This window comes from Cydia fagiglandana, chromosome 4 (assembly GCF_963556715.1).
Source record: "Cydia fagiglandana chromosome 4, ilCydFagi1.1, whole genome shotgun sequence".
NCBI classification, from domain to species: Eukaryota; Metazoa; Arthropoda; class Insecta; order Lepidoptera; family Tortricidae; genus Cydia; species Cydia fagiglandana.
In genome coordinates this window covers 1720116-1739861 of record NC_085935.1, presented here as the reverse complement: position 1 = coordinate 1739861, position 19746 = coordinate 1720116, and the positions used below count along the sequence as shown (strand labels likewise).

The window sequence follows — 19746 nt, the reverse complement described above, 5'->3', positions numbered from 1 at the left end:
GGACCGTGCCCAGGGCCCCCATCCTCAGGGGGCCCCGAAGGACAAACAGTAACAGTATATTTATAGGTATGATAAATAGAAGATCAAAGTAGAAAAATGTTAGTTAAATTAGCTTTCTTTACTTTCCAAAAGGGCCCCAATTTCTTATGTGCCCAGGGGCCCCAAAATAGTTAAAGACGGCCCTGAATGGCTGTTACCTGATAACAAAACGTGGTGGGTTCTATTAACCTTTTAACCGCCAGCAATTTGAGATCGAGCGTGCTCGTGTCGCCACCGACAGTAATTGTACCACGCAGAGTAAGGTTGGCATAGTTACGGGAGTTATAAATGTGCTGTAAAAACCAAATCAGATCTTTGTCTTATTTATCAGACTGTGGCGAAATGAGCTGGATATGTAATGTCTTATATATCAGACTCTGGCGGTTAAAGGGTTAATGAATAGAGGTCGCAAAAACATGTGAACCCACACTCTAATGCCTTAACAATAGGTGGCTTTCCACCACAGAAGGGTCATGATTCAAATGCAATAAGGGCGTTTCCATCTGAAATACTAATATAACTTCTGTTAAAAAAGTCCTTATTGCATATGAAGCTTATAAAGGACCCTATGGAAAGCCACATTGAGTGCTGTTAATGTAGGTATTTCTGAGCATTTTGTTCTCTAAGATATTTGCTGTTGACTGTATTTGACTGTACATGAAACTCATGAACTAAAAATATAGAATTAGCACAAGCAAAACAGCAGCAAAAAACTAGTCACAGACATGGCGCGCAATGTCCAAATCAATTCCTCAGGCAACAACCTAACCTAATGACCAGACTAAACCTAACCACGCTATCCATTAAAAACACTAACAAAAACCAACCTTAACACAATGTGATACGGTCCACAGCGAACGCAATTATTAAAATTGTAGTTTCGCAACCCTATAGGAAAACCAGATTAAGTAGAGCTCTCCTTATACTTACGCTTTGAAGGGTTGTACAGTCTCCATCAGATATATCGGAGCGGAAATCACGTCACAATTATCTGAGCACGTATCTATTGTTAAGGCGATAAAGTGCGTGTTCATAAATTTTTGAGCAGCTCGGCCGCTCAGATATATCTGATAGCGATTGTAGAAAGTAAAGGTCTTAGATACTGGCCGGTGAAAAACTAGGGCTGATCGTGCGCGCGCAGCCCTTGCGTAATCGTTACGTAAGAGGGTTGCAGGGGTAAGTCTGAGGGGGGGGAGAGCAGGGTAAGGGTGGGGGGAGTGCTAGGGCGAAGCGCGAATCGATTCTGTACCGCAGTCGGGTTTAGAGCTTGAACATGGCGGACAAAACTAAGGTTACTGAGCAGTATTATGCGCCGCCGCCCGACCTAGGAGGATGGGAGTCTTTCAGGATCTTCCTATGGAACTCGGAAACCGGACAGTTCCTCGGCCGGACTGGATCGAGCTGGGGTAAGTAAATTTCAAATTTGGAACTTTGAGCGCGCGTTAATCGGTTTTAAAAATTCAAATTTGGAACGCGCGCTAATAGGATCGGTAATAGCCGTAATAGGATATAGGAAAACCCGCTAAGATTCTGAAAGGACCACGACAAAACTGCGTCTTAACCGTGAAAAATGTATGAAAATAAGTTGCAGGCACCAGTAAAATATCGTATTACGCGGGAAATCGTATTAAGCGTGATCGTATTAAGTGGGTTCTACTGGATTTTGTTTTTTGTAGTTTGAGGATGGTGTTATGTAATATGCGCCCATTTTACCTGGATTTGTGTGGAACTATATTGACCCATTTTTGGGAGTTACATAATAGAAAAGTTTTCAGGGGAAATTTTAAGTCCTAAACAGTTTTTAGTAGTACCTATTCAAAAACATTTAACTTTGGCTGTGTTTATTTCATAATCATGAAATAGGTATCTACATTTTATTAAAAAATGTCAGTCTCAATAAAAATTTCGTTTGAACATTTTTATTATAGCTTAATCATAAGGTCAATGGACAGAAAAAATCATAATGACCATTATAACAAAGATTCATCAGTTACTATTAATAAATTATCGTTCGGCAATAAATCGTATGTTTTCGGTAAACATCGGAAATGTTCGGAAATCCGTAAAGATCTAGACTATAAATTTAAACTGTTAACAGTGTATCTTTAGTCATTAATTGAGACTATTTGAGACCTGCTTCATTTATTAATTAACAGAAAATTAACCATTTTGGCGAGATCTTATCTCAATTCGCCTTCAAACAAAAATATACTTTATCACTAATCGAATAAGGTTGACTCTCCGCTGAAAATGCACGGTTTATCCACGCTCAAAATATCCTACTCTCTCTTACCTTATCAATTTATTTTAATCGTTTCTCGAATGTTACAAGGTTCATTTTTGAATGTAGCTCTCTAGTTTTACGACGTTTTGGATTTAGGGCGGTTTCCTGAGCTCCGATTGGTCAGTTTCTGTCTGCGCGCGCATCGTCCTTCGCCCCATCGATCCAAGGACGTCTGGATATTTATGGGTGTTAATTACCTTTTTGGCCTAGGGAAGAAAGTAGAAGATTACATCCTAATTTCTTAAAGACAATCTTATTGATTTTTGTAAGTATCATCCTTCCAAAAAGTGATCTTCTCATAATAGTACATCTACATAGTCCTCGATGAAGAAGAAAGAACATACGCACCCACCTACTTAAAAAAAAGAATATTGAAACTTGGCACAAATCGAAACACAATTTGTTTGGCGCGATGATTGATTGGTAGATTTGGTAGAGAATGCCTTCTAGCATTAATTCCACCTTACGTTATTTCCTGTGGAATGAAAATTTTATAAAATGTAGGTAAAACACTAGGTAATTACTACACTATTAAATTTTTACACATACGAAAACGGGACTTGTCATACAAAAGTTGGTAAACAAACAATACCTGGCGAGTTGAACCTCCTTTTCGAAGTCGGCTAAAAATTGTGTAGTAATTTTGTACCTATGTACAGTCAAGAAATAGTAGATTGTTAACCAAGGGATGAAATGATGCCTTTCACCCGAGTTAAACAGTCTACTTTTCATTTCGAATACGAGGAAAATAAAATCAATTAACAATTTAGGCAAAAGTACCGTTATTTATGGAATGGGGAGTCAAATATCAGAATGGAAATTGTATAACAAATCCATTTATATCCAAATTTCAACTGCTTATCGTAAAAAAAATTGTACTTGTAACCTAAAATGCTCTAGTGCAGAAACGTATCATTTTCTGCACACCTTTTAGAACAACAATGACCCTCTTTCATAGCATGAGAAATGAAAAAAATATTAGCTACAATTTACGAAAGTGGGTCTTAACTGCTGTAGGGGTGCATAAAATAACGACATGCCATGCTTACTCCGCAAGAAAAACATTAGTATTTATTGTATCACTTCACACCACTTACACTGATTTTAAGTAAAGCGTTTTATTATTTACTGGAAAATGAATACCTGATTTAGTTCTTTAAAACCACAGACCACAAAGATTTGTTGATGTTATTATCTAACTGATTAAAGAACGCCAAAACCGTTGGTATGTGCATATATAAAGCTACATTCATTTAAAAAATAACCTACCGCCTCGCTGCTAGTAGGTATTTTTTTCTTCCATATAACAACAATAAACAATAAATATGAAAAAAAAATGTGTATGAAAGAGCCAAGTTCACAACTTATCATTGTTATTCTAACGTAGTTGTATATCACGGAAATGAGTCTTAAAATCCGTTTCGACAATAATTATCAGAAATTCAAAATACAGTTTACTACACATTTAAACAACAAAAGGTAGGTACATAAATATTCTATTGTGTTTTAGAATAGCATACATGGTAAATACCCCATTTTAATAATATTTAACAAGTGAAATAGATAGGTATCTCATTTTTTTCGGAATTGAATACATCATTTTACGCACACCTACAACGCTACATATTTCGCCCACAATCATAAAAAATTGCTCCCGAATCACCCCCGAAAATTTTACTCGACTCCGAAAACAGTTGAAATTACAAAACTAAATTTTCAACAGCACATTTCGCAATTCATTTAAAAGCTCTCAAAAATGCAATGCAATATAGCATTCCGCGCATGTCACGGCGCATATGCCGCGACCTACCCCAGCACACACCCTTGGAAAAGAGTAATTATAGTGCAGGTAATGCAGGCGTTTGAGGGAAATTGGGTTTTACGGAGTTATCGATTTATATTATATTATGCAAGCTATTCAACTCTTTGAACGCGCGGTGTAGTGGCAAAACGCCATATAAAGCGGGAAATGCTTATTATTATAAGAAAAAAAATGCCGTGTGTAGTAAATGATAAATGGACGTCATTTAGGGAAATACAACATTATGTAAATCTGTCATTGAATTTCGGACTTTAAGTCAAAAAGTCATTCTTTAAATTAAATTTTTTGCGGAAGGTTCCTTTTTGCTAAACATCGTCCTCAAAATTTTAAAATCTAGTTAGGGCAACCGTCCAATATAATTACTATGTAGAATGCCAAGTGCGATCAATTCTGTGTTCGTACAATGTTAGTATGACTAGAAGTTACGTATGATTAAAATGATATTAACTGTACAGTTGGAAACTAGTTAGCCAATTTGAGTTCGATTCCCAGTCCCAGGCCTGGACCCGCATGCCAAGAACTCACATTAGAGCTAGAGTACCTAACAATTTATCTAACAAACTATCATTTAATACAGGTTTTCAATTTCAAAAAGAACCTCTTTCAATTGCTTCAATTCTTCTGAATGTTCTAAATAATTAAAGTGATTTTTTTTTCGATTTTAAAACAATACATCTTCAACTCTATTTTCTAATTACATTGATTCAAATTTGATTGGCAATTTTCCTTGTTTAGTGGGCCGCTAGAGGATAGATTATCGGTCCCAGAGTGTCACTTGCCGCGCGGCCCCGTGCCTATTACCGCGTTAATGAGCTCGCAATGTTCGCACCCTTAATTAGTGAACGTCGCGTCAATGTACTAAATAACCGCCTAAAATTAAGATGCAGTCGCGGTATTATCGCCCACATTGTTAACTGACTGTTAGTAAACCATATTACAATAGGCATAAGGTCCACCGATGGACAGTTAAAGTGTTGCTGTATGTACGAGGCAAAATGGAACTTCGGTTGATGATGTTAAAGTGCTTTTTGATGTGGAGTCTAATTTAATTTTAATACGAAGTCTAATTTAAATCAAGATAGCGATATATCTTTATAAACCGGACAAGTGCGAGTCGGATTCGCCCACTGAGGATTCCTTACTTTTTGGTATTAATTGGTTGTTATAGCGGCAACAGAAATACATCATGTGTGAAAATTTCAACTGTCTAGCTATCACGGTTCATGAGATACAGGATACAGCCTGGTGATATATAGACAGACGGAGAGTGGAGTCTTAGTAATAGGGTCCCGTTTTTTACGGAACCCTAAAAAGGGTCAAGAAGGTCAAGAATAGTCAAGATCGATTTCATAAATTGATCTCAAGTGGCGTTATTAGGAGTTTCCTAATGAATCGAACTGACCGCATTTCGACTAAACTCTCATTTGCTAACTCCGGTACCAAGTTAACGCTATCTGTCTCTATCGCACCAATATGGAAGAGTGATATAGGTATGCGTTTCATTTCGTTTCTCTGCGAACGATTGTCATTTTGGCTAGGCCCCTGATGTGCCGTCGGAAACTTCCCGATTGCGATATTTCCGCATGGTTTAATTTTGGAAACTTCTCATATTTTTGGGATTGGAATATTTTCTTTTTCCTAAACAAAAGTATCCTTTGTTTCATTTGAACATTTTTAACCTCGGAGTAATTAACAATGGAGCCGCCATTAACAGGCATTCCCCTCTGTCGAAAATAGGCGGCCAATGGTCAACCATATGTATGGACTGACGTTTATCTGACATGACGTACCTATACATTTGATGTGCCCCTCCCCCGCAAAAAACGGCAGACTATTTTGTACCGAAAATTTTAGACATGGCGTCTCCGTTGTTAATTACTCCGAGTTTTTAACGGTTTGGAATTTTTTTGCAATTTGCACTTTTGTACCGGTGGGTAGTGTTTATTCCTAATCCTAATGACATGGGTGCTGAGCTAACATAGTAAGATTTCGAAAAAAAATTAAGGGGGGGAGAATTTTTACAAAATAAAATCGTAGTTGGGTCAAGGCTTTTCAAACGTTTTTCCTTTATAGTGTCACCATTTAATTTTAATTGAATCTTTGAGAAAAGACATTAATAATTCTTCTCTATTTTGTCTGTAGCTAAAATCCTGCTATTCTACGTGATCTTCTATGCGTGCCTAGTGGGCTTCTTCGCTGGGCTGCTGGCCGTCTTCTACCAGACCCTGGACATGAAGGTGCCCAAGTGGCAGCTGGACAGCTCCATCATCGGCAGCAACCCTGGTAAGAACTGCTTAAAGTGAAAAAGTTTGTGTAGCTACTCGCCATTTGCTGGATGTCAGACTCTGGACACCAAGGTGTCTGGACAACTACTCGACAGGTTGCTGACAGGCAGCAGGCTGAAGAACTTTGTAAACCACTTATACTATATTTGTATCAGGAATTTAAAGACGGTTCCATTGTCAGGACCTTATGATCCTGGTGAAATTGAGGGATTTGGGGAGGTATAATTTATAGCTATTTCTTTTGGAAAGCTCTGGCAAAGTGGAACTGCTGAGCTGATGAAGACCATTAGAAGTCAAAATCCTTTTGTTAAAGGTTATTAACTGACTTCAATTTCATAGAAGGAGGAGGTTCGGTATTCGATTTGGTGTTTTTGAAGTGAAAACTTCTTTTGCGGCGCTGAGCACGTTTTGAGGTGGGGAAAAATGATAAACTCGATTCAGCGTAACGCGTCACGTAACGCTGACGTCATGTGTCACGGACAATGTTATTCACCCAAGAACTTTTTTCTTATGTATGTTCACCAGTCACCTAGAGACTCGTGGTCCGATTTGAACAATTATTTTATGGTGGTCCCACATTAATCTGGTGCTGTTCTGATGATGAGATCCATGGAGAATTGAGGGAACTCCTTAATGCACGTGTATAGTATTTGGGGTGTTTTTTATAAGCAACTCGAGCATTTTTTTTAAAGTGTGTTTTCCCATTGGTCCCCAGGTCTCGGATTCCGGCCGATGCCCGAAACGTCCAACGTGGAGAGTACCCTGATCTACTACAGGGCCAACGACAAGGGCTCCGTGCTCAAGTGGGCCAAGGTCATCGATGACTTCCTGCATAGTGAGTACACAACTTCCCATTCTTCTTTGACCGGGTGAAACCGGTTTCATTCTCCTGGACAGGTCGAATTTTTCAACCGATTCTCGTGAAACTTTGTGAGCAGGGGGCCGATCGATCGAAATTCAAAAATCGAATTTCGATCGTTCGATTTTGTCACTCGAAAATTGGTGGAAAATAGTGTATGCAAATTTTTGAAATACGAGCAATAGAAATTGGGAATCTAGTGAACACTATTGACCACTCGTTTTTAATTTTATTAGTAGAATTTAAATGCGTAGTAATGGAGATATTATTGAATGAAATTCAAATATCGGTCCCCGTTCCATAAAAATTAATTACCTACTCTGTATGTCAACGGCCGATATATAAATATGAATTTAGAAGACTAAATTGACACAAAAAATTGATACGGACCTATTTATGAACAAATATAATTGAGATGGTACATTACACATTAAAGTCGTAAAAGTAAATAAGATAATAATGTGGTAAACTCATGTACTCAAATCAAACATAGATCAAGTAAAGGAAATGCTCAACGCCGTGTCGTATCAGGCTATCAAATAGAAGGCAGAGAACCGATATGCAGAGTCTAACTCAAATAAATGATGGTGATGATGGTAAACTAATGAAACCGCCTACCTTCCAGCTTACCGCCGCAAGGGCAGCGGCAGCGGCGAGGTCCCCGGCGCGGAGAACCGCGTGGCCTGCAGCTTCAACTCGGGCCCGCTGGGCGACAAGCAGGTCTGCGACGTGCCCGTCGACGACTTCAGTCCGTGCACCCCTGCCAACCAGTACAACTATGAGCAGGGCGCGCCCTGCGTGTTCTTGAAGCTCAATAAGGTAGGGGATGTTTCACGTGTATTCTTTACGCCTTCCTTATACCAAAGACATATGTAACTTCGTATAAGATGAATAAAGTCTAAGGAAAAAACTTGCCTCGGAAATCAAGAAAAAATCATTCTCGTATAGATGCCGCACACACCTTTAGCCTATCCTCGGCTAGATGGCGTGACCACACCGTTTCATATTTAACAATTTTAACACATAGATATCAGTGAATGAACATGGATCAAAATGATATAAAAATAATAAAATCATTTATCCATGTATGTATATATATACATTTTTTGATAATTTTATACGATTTCATTTTGAGTTTTAGTCGTGTGTCGATAGATGGCAGTAAACGTACTGTGACTACAAAATTTACAATGACAGGACCCCTCTATACAATCTATTCTTTTTGCTTATACTCTGCCCGATTCTAACTTTAAGATACGTCAATTAATCGATCTAGAAACGATATGGATAGATGTGTCAGTTGTTTGAAGAAACGTCACATTTGACACTGACATATCTAATATCTAATCCATATCGTTTCTAGATCTATTAACTGAGGTATCTTAAACTTTAAATCAGACCGAATCTGCTGTGACTCCATCATCAGATGGCACTGAATTATTATATTACTTAACATTCGTATTGGGATAGGTTATGTGTCTTTCATTTAAAAATCAAGCCCCACTGTCCACCTGCCCTTGAAAACCTTAATCTTTTAAAGTTGCTTTTCGAGTACCTAATACTAGTTATATGTAAGTAACTGTCTCTTTCAGATTTTCAACTGGAAGCCGAAGCTGTACAATACCACCGATGACCTGCCTGGGAACATGCCAGAGGACCTCAAGCAGCACATCAAATCTACCGTGAGTACCATCCACTATCCTTAAGAGCAGGGGGCTCCAAACCCCGGCCTGCGGGCCAATCCGCCCAATCCGGCCCGCCGACACCCAAAGCGAGTGTTTCTGAGGCGCAATATATATGGCCCTCGTAAAAAAGTTTGGAGACCTGCAGGAAACATTTGTTGACCGTATAGAATATCACAATACTACATGTAGGTAGACATAACTATGATAATACTATTACTTATTCTGTGACATAACTAATAAGTTATAGATATGTAGGTATGCCGCTCGAGTGGCCATGATTAACCGCCATTGAAGTCACATCGTGTTCCTTTTACATAAATAAATATCATTTGGCGCAGTCGTACTGGAGTCAGTTATGTAACGCTGCCATACATGACCCAAAAAATGTTTATTAAGCTATGAGCTTCATCACATCTGATATTTGAGTAATTCTAAGCATTTCTAGCCTGAAGTGGGGGGGAGGGTGGGGTACAAAGACGGCCGCCATCCGTCATCTTTAAAAAAAATCTACTCTGATCCTGGTGGGTACTAGGGCAAGTTTGGTATCATTTTCGTATAAACCAAAGACGTAGAATTCATTGCTGATATTTGTTTTTTCAATTTCATAGTAATTTTACAAGAAAAACGTAAAAAGGTGAAAAATTTGGTTGGAGATTTTTGCTACGCGGAGCCGAAACTACAAAAGATAGAAAGTTGAAATTTGCACACTAGATTACATTTATAAAGTGTACAAGAGATAAGAAGCGATTTTGAGAAATTCAACCCCTAAGGGGGTTAAAAAGGGGATGAAAGTTTGTATGGGGTTCAAGTTTTATTTTAAGCTAGGAATTTGAATCTTCGTAAAACGATATATTATTAAAATACAAGAAAACTAATTTCAGCGTTTTTGAAAATTCATCCCCTAAGGTGGTGAAAAAGGAGTTGAAAGTTTGTATGGATATCAAAAAAATTTTCGAACGCGGGACTTGAATCTTTGTATTTGGAGATATTATTAAAAGACAGGAAAAGTAATTTCAGCGTTTTGTAAAATTCATCCCCTAACAGGGTTAAAAAGGGGTTGAAAGTTTGAATCCATTACAAATCCGAGTAGACACACATTTCTTATTGCCTCCCAGGCTTGAATGCTTAGAATTACTCAAGGAACATATGTGATGAAGCTCATAGCTTAATAAAAAATTTTTGGGTCAACTTTATAACTGCTTCCGGTAGGATCCGAACCTACGCGCCCAAAGGGAGTCTGATTTCCAATGATGAGCGTTAGGTTAGGTTAGGTTAGGTCTCCGTTTTGACTCACGCTTTTGCTTTCGTATGTCCGGATGTTTCTCATTCCATTCCCAAATTTTTTTCACGATTGGTCAAATTTTCGGAGGAGAAAATGTCGACAACGAAACCTCGATTTCGTCGTCGAAACGAATCGATCAAATCTGATAGAGAAGGCTCATTAATACCTTTTTTCTTCAGTCCGGCAAGAATGAAGCGAACATGGTGTGGGTGTCCTGCGAGGGTGAGAACCCCGCTGACGTGGAGAACATCGGTCCGATCCAGTACATCCCCCGGCGCGGATTCCCTGCCTACTACTACCCCTTCACCAATAAGGATGGCTATCTCAGCCCGCTGGTCGCTGTGCTCTTTGAGAAGCCTAGGAGTAAGTATATATTCTTGTGATGTCCTAATTTGACCTAATTTAATAGGATTGGAACCCCACTGACGTGGAAAGCATCGAGCTAATGCAGTATGTACATTCCCCGGCGCGAGTTCCCTGCATTCTACTACCCCTTTACCAATAAGGCTGGCTATCTCAGCCGCTGGTCGCTGTACGCTTTAAGAAGCCAAGGAGTAAGTATTCTTGTAATGTCCTAATTTAATGGGATGAGAACCACACCGACGTGGGAAACATCTGATGCAGTACCTCCCACGGCGCAGGTTCCCCATACTACTACCCCTTCACCAATAAAGATGGCTATCTCAGCCCGCTGGTCGCTGTGCTTTTTGAGAAGCCAAGGAGTAAGTATTCTTGTAATGACCTAATTTAATGGGATGAGAAACCCACCAAAGTGGAAAACATTGAACTAATGCAATAGGTGTGGTCGTAGTTATTTGTCTTTTTTGAACCTAAAAGATCTTGGTGATAAAAAATTCCCACAATTTTGATACCTACTACCAAAATCTACGTCAGGACCAATTTTGAGCCACATACCACAACTAGAAATTAGGTCCTCCTGAAATTCTTTTAAAGATAGAGTCAATTCAAGACAAGTTTGCAACGATTTTGATAGCACACGAAATGCAAGGTGTTCTTTTAAACGTCAAACTTCTATGAAATTAAATATGACGTATAAATAACACTTCCACTGCGTATGCTATCAAAATCGCTGCAGACTTTTCTTGGTTTAACTCTAGATACATTGTTTATCTCCCGTGCATTTTAATAATAGGTAACCCTTGCAATTTGCAGCGGGCGTTCTGATCAACATCGAATGCAAGGCGTGGGCCAAGAACATATTCTACGACCGCTACGAGCGGCGCGGCTCAGTCCACTTCGAGCTGATGGTAGACCGCGGTTAAGCACCCAGCGCGGCGCAGGCGGCGACCCCGCGGCCCTGCCACCAGGACTGCGAATGAGTGTGTGATTCGTGGATTAACCACTCCTTTTCACTGTGGTTCTTAACTGGGAACACTTCAAATTATATACCAAAACTACCACCAATTGTTTACCACCAGGGAGCCTGCGAGTAAGGGTGTGAAGTTTTGATTAACCACTCCTTTTAACTGTGGTTCTTAACTGATACTCTCTGGACGTCAAGTGGACATGGACGTAAAATGGGGCTAGAAAATGGCCTCCAGTCTCGAAGACGGCAATCTTTTTGTGGTCTTGAAGACTGGCTAGACTTGCCATAAACATCTAGCGTAGGTTGCTCAAACTTTCTGCATTTGATGTCATTTAATTCACTTGAACGTTTTGCTCACTAGTCACGTCAGTGTGTTCCACGAATTTATGAACAGAAAACCATTTGTTGACTGTATTCGAGATAGGTTTTGGTGATCCCTGAGAAAACAAAATCACTAAAAGGTTAAGAACCACTATTTTAACTCATTCACTGCTACAATTGTAGCCGATAACATGCGTTTCCCAGTAGCGAAAATCCTTCGTAGAGGCGAAACGACGTGAGCGCTGAATGGGTTAAGCTTTTATGGGTGAGCTTGCTTAAAACTGCCATGAATGGTTAATCCACTTTTAATGTTAATCAATGTATTGATTGTTAAGATATATTTTAAGCGCACTTTCGTGCCAATGTAATCTTTAAAATGGTGGCAGGATTGTGAATGGGTTGCCAGTGACGTTGGTTAGTGTCCGCCATTCAAGCCAGGGTTGCTGGGGCCGCCGGGCAACCAACCAGGTGCGCGGTGGTTCCAGCAACCAGTTCTTAATGAAGTAAGGCCAACATAATGAGATAAGGAATGTTATCAAACTTTAAAGGCTTTTAAAACTTGCCCTCCTGAGCAGAACAGGACCAGATAGTCTGGAAAAGTATATGATCACTGTCCGCATGGTAAGAAAGCATAAAGATGGACGTATGGATACGCGTTGGCCGGCCAGAAGAACGTCAGAGACTAAGAGCTGATTTAGACGGCGCGTGAACTCGTATGCGATTTTAGTTAAATTGAGGACTATTGGTTGCATCCAATTCAGCTGACAAATACCGCAATGTAATGAAACTCGCATGCGAGATCTCGCACCGTCTAAATCAGCTTTAAAGCCACATACAGGCTAGCATAAACCGGACCCAAGTTAGAGTGGCTTGGAGAGCACTGGTGATGAAGAGTCGCTACAGTCTTACAGCCATGAGGATACGACAAAGAAAACATTTAAAATAATTGCTGTGCGGATATGATGGTCGTTCTTGTCTACGTGACAGCGTGATAAAACGGTGTCCGTCACTTTAAAAAGTGTTAAAAAGTGACAGTTGTATTATCACGTGGATAAAGATGGATAAAGCTATCCATAATACGCCGGCTGGTCAGAATGTCTTAACTTCTTAACTTCTTTATCTCGTTTTGTTGGTTTTAGGTTGGTTGATGGCCACAGGGGGGAGGGGGGGTTAGATCCAAGCGCCGCTGCCCGCTATTAGCAATAGCCATAGTTGGCGTTTATTTATATTCGTTTTAGAATAAGCCAGAGGGCGTTTCTGTTTGTTTGTCACGCTTCAAGTAAGATAAAAGTTTTATTGATATTTATTAATATTTAAATTCTGGACGGACAGTCAATAAACACGCAATAGTTGGTTCCAATTTAGGTTTTCTCTTGTTTTATTTCGAATCCTAACCCTTCCTGTACCTGTACCACGAGTCACTGACATGTTTAGGTACGCCAAAGTCTACGTAATTTACTTTCTATAGGGCCCGTGCATGAACTATATAATAGGGGGCAGTATAGGAGCCGTCAGATTTTTTGCGCGAGGCATAAATGTGTCGATTATACTTCCGATGTAGCCCACAAGATGGCGCAACCTACTACGTATGCACAAGGAAACGTACCGACACGAACGGTAGATGGTAGCACTTGCTTTGGCAATGTACATGTGTACATATAGCATAGTGTATCATAGGAAGGAGCCGTCAGATTTTTTGCGCGAGGCGTAAATGTGTCGTTTATACTTCCGATGTAGCCCACAAGATGGCGCAACCTACTATCTATGTACAAGGAAACGTACCGACGAGAACGGTAGATGGTAGCACTTGCTTTGGCAATGTACATGTGTACATATGTTTCCGATTCAGGCCACAAGATGGCAGACTCTCCAACGCGTGCGGTCCCTATACTTCTCGATCGTACTAATATGCGATACAGTACGAGCGAGATGCATAGAAAGTAAGTTACCTACGTTACGTTACGTCTATGTCAGTGCTAAACTGGTGACGGTTATCAATAATTTATCATTCATTGACCTCCTAGCCTAGTCGGTAGTGACCCTGCCTAAAAAGCAGGAGGTCGGTTCAAATCCCGTAATCGGCATTTTTATGTGTTTATCACATATCGTCGGCTAAAGTCGCAAACCTCGTAACTCAACCGACCAAATTCTATAAGTAGTTCGTTTTTTTTAGCATTAGAAATAAGGTAAACAATCTTGATGTGTCTTTTAATTTTTTTTTAAATTTTGGGTTAAAGATCTTTTAACTGAAAAACACATTTTAAAAATAAGTTACGGCAAATATGTAACAATTATGAATCTAATACGATCCTTTATATTCTTCTGCTTTCATAAGTAATAGCTACTGATTTTAAAAATGCGTTTTTCAATTAAAAGACATGTCAAGATCGCTTACCTTCTTTGAAGTTCTTTCTAATGCTAAAAAAAAACTAACTATACAGGGGCACACAAAACTTCATTACCAAAAATTTCGTAATAAATCATTAATTTGAGAACAGTTAATAAATAATTTGAGAGAAGAACACGAAGCTACGGGGCCTTAAAAGGGAAGTAGGTAATAGTAGCATGTAAGTACTCCATACAAAAGGGAGAAAATAATTTTCCACTTCAAAATATTTTCCATTCTCCATGATTTTTAGTTTATAAGTTTTCCTTTTTTCAAAATTTGGAATTTTTTATTTTTTCTCCGGAAATGGAACTTCATACATAAAATACGTACCGTTATTTCGTTAAGATCGCAAAGCTATTCGTCCCTCCAAAAAGAATATATATAGTATAGAGTCGTACTGTCATTGTAAATTTGGTAGTCACAGTAAATTTACTGCCATCTATCGACACACGACTAAAACTTAAAATGAAATCCAAAAAATGTATATATATATGGATAAATGATTTTATTATTTTTATATCATTTTGATCCATGTTCATTCACTGATATCTATGTGCTAAAATTGTTAAATAAGAAACGGTGTCGTCACGCCATCTAGCCGAGTATAGGATAAAGGTGTGTGCGACATCTATCCGAGAATGATGACTTTTTCTAGATTTCCGAGGCACGTTTTTTCCTTAGACTTTATTCATCTTATACGAAGTTACACATGTCTTTGGTCCCTCTTAAGAGCCCATCACTGTGCACACTAGCGCCACTGCTAAATAATCGTGATTATTTAAATTTAACTACTACAGGTATTTAAAAAAGGGTGCCGCTACGTACTGTATCGTGTATTTAATTAAGTACCTTTTGAATACTTCAAACTATAATAGTTTTTATGTTGCTGGATAAGTCGTAAGTATAAAACGGCAAAAAAATCACGTTTGTTGTATGGAAGCCCCACTTAAATATTGTTTTTAGTAGCATTTGTTGTTATAGCTGCAACAGAAATACATCATCAGTGTAAATTTCAACTATCTATCACGGTTCATATTCAGCCTGGTGACAGACAAACAGACGGACAGTAGAGTCCTATACCGGGTGTGGCCTGTAACATGAGCAAATAATTAAAACATAGATTGTACTCCTCAAACGGTGACACTTTTGTTCAACAACTTTTAAAAATTATGAAGTAGGTACTTAGACTCCTTATTTTTCATACAAAATAAATATTATCTTCAATGGACGCCATCGCCACGCCATATCATTGTGATTGACGTTGCTTGTCACGCCTTAAACATAACAGAATTCTCAATACATTGCGTCTTAGAATAAACTTTAAAAAAGTGTATTAAAAATCAAACCAAAAGTTATTTTTAAAAGTCGCTGAACAAATGTTGGTCAGTATGAGGAGTACAGCCTACAGTTTAATTTTTTGCTCATATTACAGGCCACACCCGGTATAGTAATAGGGTCCCGTTTTTACCCTTTAGGCGCTCGGTACCCTAAAAAACGTTAGTACCAACGTAAACGCCTGTCAGCAATCAACAACAATACTTTCAACAATCACGCACACAGCAGGAGCACTCGCAGGCGTAATCTTTTATTAAGTCCTAGATGTAGACTCGCTAAATCACGGAAGTCTTTCGGTGTCATGGGGGCCAAACTATACAACGCACTACCGCTAGAAATAACGGAAGCGGAAGTGCGATAGATTGTTTGCAAACAAACTTAAAATATTATTAACCGACCTAGCTTGTTATAATATTGATGAATTTGTCGACAGCGATTGCTGACCCAAAATAAACATTTCAAATGACCTAAGTCAAAACTACCAAAAAGTACCTAATTAAATATGAGAATGTTAACATATTGAAGTGTAAAATGTAATTATCTTTATATAACTTACTGTAATAGTGAAATGTAAATACTTAATTGACATGTAAAATGTAATATTGTATCAATAAAGAAATGAATGAATCAGAAATTTTGTATAATGATTATTCCAGCTACCAGGCGCTTTTGTTTTAGGTTTCCTTGTGGGTTTCCGAAACCTTTTTTTCACCATATCAGTCTGTTCGCCAGTCAGTAAAAAAAAATCTGCAATTAGGCCTTAAGGGGTCTTTTACAAGTCAATACAACATTTACAGTGACACTGACATCATTTATAGCAGCGGTCGGCAACCTTTTAGCAGCCAAGGGCCACATAACAGTTAACAAAGTGGACGCGGGCCGCACTTTGTTAATATTTATGAATTTATCAGACATTGTCATTTGTCAATACAAAATACAAAGCAGAGAGGTTCGCGGGCCGCATGAGAAATACATAGTTAGGTAAGTACATTTATAAATACAACGGCCAATACCATTTATTTAACATTTTATTACATTATAACGATCTTAAAATAAATAATTACTACAATAACAAAAATGTAGGTACCTATATAGTCTCTATCGTTAATAATACAAAAGATGTAAGGTCCCCAATGTCAGAGCACTAATACTAGGTAGGTAATATGATTTGGAGGTGTAAATTCTCCAGTCTCCAAGTGTCAAAATTAAATTATATAAAATAAACAGCGTCAAGACTGATAAACTACCAGGCATATAAACTAATGTTACATCATCATAGGCCTTTTCGTCTATATCAGACGATTTATGGTGTAACACCGTTTTTGATGGTTGAATAGACCGATGCGAGATCGACATGGTCTACCACAGGTCTGACAAGAGAAGTTTGCGGAAACCGGTACTGAGACACCTTGTCGTCGTCTTTGCCTCTTGTTAGTAGGGCTTCCAAATACCGGACTTCTCACAATACCGGGATCCCGGGATCCCGGTATTGAATATGAATCGCTTAAAAATGTATAGTTTTATTAAAAAGGGGAATTTTTTGGGTTACTGTGAACCCTTTTTACAGTTACACGAGATATGACCCAAAAGCTTTTAGAACAACAAACAATCAATGTCGCCATCTGCATTAATTTTGTTTCACACTCCAGGTTGACTTCACCAGTCACATTTTTAGTCCAACATTCGAAAAAAGCTAGCTGGTGGGTACCAGCTACCTTTTTTCGAATTTCCGTCTAAATTAGTTTGCCATACTACAGTTCCTTGTTCTTTTCTTCTAAATTTTAAGAACTAACTATATTAATGTCACTGTCAGGATTCATCCACCACCAACTATTTATCTGACGCTCAGGAAACGATCGTATTACAATAATAAAATAAGGGCTAGATACAAGTTAGATGCGTCTGACGTGTAGTAAGCTTCTTAATACAGCCGAATATGACCATTCTAATGGTTATAAAGGGTTTATACTGCAAATTCCCTTGTTTTTGAAAACACCGGGATCCCGGCATTGCATTTAAAAATACCGGTATTGAAAAATACGTTTAAAAAGACGGGATCCCGGTATTGCGGTATCCCGGGATCCCGGTATTGGAAGCCCTACTTGTCAGCGAGTGCGGCGAACCAGAACTCATCACAAAACTTGCGACCAGCTTGCGAATGTTACAGAATACATAACTAATATGTAAGTACTGTGTTATCCAATAAGTCAAGTATATTACACAATATTACAGAGACATATAGTCTCCATAATTAATACATTAAGTTTAGAGATGTAAAAGGTCTCCACTGTCTGAGAAACAGTCTCCAAGTGAACTAAGACCCAGACCTATTCCCGATAAAACCGGAAACGTCAAAAACTAGAAGCCAATATAAAAACAAACTACTCCTACCAAAAGCTAACTTAGCTATCTTCAAAAATGGGCCACAATATAATTGTATTTCAATTTTCAATAAAATTCCGGACAGTATCAAACTTGAACCAAGTGACATATTATTTAAAAAAAAATTAAAAGATATGCTAATTCACAAATGCTACTACTCACTTGAGGAGTTCTTAAATGATGAAAGGCTGGCGGAGTAAAATAGCACCAATACTTAATTATACATTTTAACCTTATTTATTTATTGTGACATTGAATTTTAAATTATTGCATGAAATGTTTTTTATTTTCTTTTAAAAACTTAATGTATGGAATGTTTTATTTTTTTAATTTTAATTTTAAATTTTATTTTTTAATTTTAAATTTTATTTTATTTTTTAATTTTATTCTTTATTGACTTTTACAATGTTATAGGTTTTTTTACACACTCTTAATTATACGATAGATTATGATGAAATGTTTTAAGTATGTATTTAATTGTGTTTTATGTATTAGCTAGTGAGTGAAATATTGTGTGCCCTAACAGGGTGTCATGAATTGGCCAACTTAACTGTAAGATCATATTATGTAATTTATGTTCATGACTGCAATAAATGAAATATGAAAATATGAAATATAAGAACAAAACAGTGTATGATTTTGGTTGACAGGTCTACGAGTATTGAACGTGTAGTACAACGTTTTTTGACCATTCATTTCCTGACCTATAGAGTCTTTTCGGAAAGAGAAGAGTCGTTCTTCTCGTCTCTTATCGCACACGTCTAGTTGAGTGGTCATTAACAGGCGTTCCCCTCTGTCGAAAAAAGGCGGCCAATGGTCAACGACATGTCAACCACATGTATGGACTGACGTTTATCTGATATGGCTATGTTGACGTTACGCATACATTTGATGTGCCCCTCCCCCGCAAAAAACGGCAGACTATTTTGTACCGAAAATTATAGACATGGCGTCTCCATTGGATATAATCTCTAAGAGTTGAGCGATCCTAAATAAATATATACGCTCAATTTTAAATAAATACTGACTAACGTATTGTATTGAAATTGCATTGTTATTGTATCCAGTATGTTTTGTATACGTGCCACCATCTGACAGAGCACGACCTTACTTAACATTCACATCAGATTGTCATCAGGTGTAGTTTTTGCGTTTGCGCTGTCTAAAATAATCCAGACAGCTCCAATTGTTAGTGCGGCCTTGAGAATATCGTAAATAATAAATTATTTATAAGACTTTGCAATGCCTTAGTAAAGAAATGTAAAAATCTAACTAGTTAGCATAAACTGTAAGTATTTGAGTGAGTAAGTACGGGTACACTTATTGTTAAAGTACATATAGTCATGGCGTGTGTAAATAATTTAAATATAACCTGAAATAAAAGTCATATACCTACTAAGAAAAAGTGACCAACGCCTCCAGTGCCCCAGGCTGGAATCGAACCAGCGTCCTCTGCTATCGCGGCAGGTGCCTGATCCATTCGGCCACCGGGGTCACGGCGGCATCGGCATAGATCAATTTTTTCCAAGTTTATATGCATTTCTTACTGAAGGCTCATGGCGCCCCCTGGCCATCCCTAAGGTACAACAGTATGGTTCGAATATATAATAAATAATATTCTCTGAAAATAATTTAATTTGTTCTAATACTTATAGTAATTTACATTATAATATATTTTATGGCGCTATTCTGCACTAAAGTTTACCCCAAATGATAGTTCCATAATTAGCTGAACT

The 19746-nt window shown here is 38.2% G+C and overlaps 1 protein-coding gene across 1 annotated transcript; it reads left to right on the top strand.

The window, feature by feature from the left end:
- The first annotated feature begins 1276 nt into the window (after positions 1-1276).
- LOC134663430 (sodium/potassium-transporting ATPase subunit beta-2) lies at positions 1277-13266 on the top strand. The gene is made up of 7 exons (XM_063519796.1): positions 1277-1445; positions 6288-6428; positions 7146-7265; positions 7915-8108; positions 8882-8971; positions 10436-10619; positions 11430-13266. Exons 1-7 carry the CDS (start codon positions 1313-1315, stop codon positions 11537-11539), a joined length of 972 nt encoding a protein of 323 aa, XP_063375866.1. The 5' UTR covers positions 1277-1312; the 3' UTR covers positions 11540-13266.
- Positions 13267-19746: the final 6480 nt, after the last annotated feature.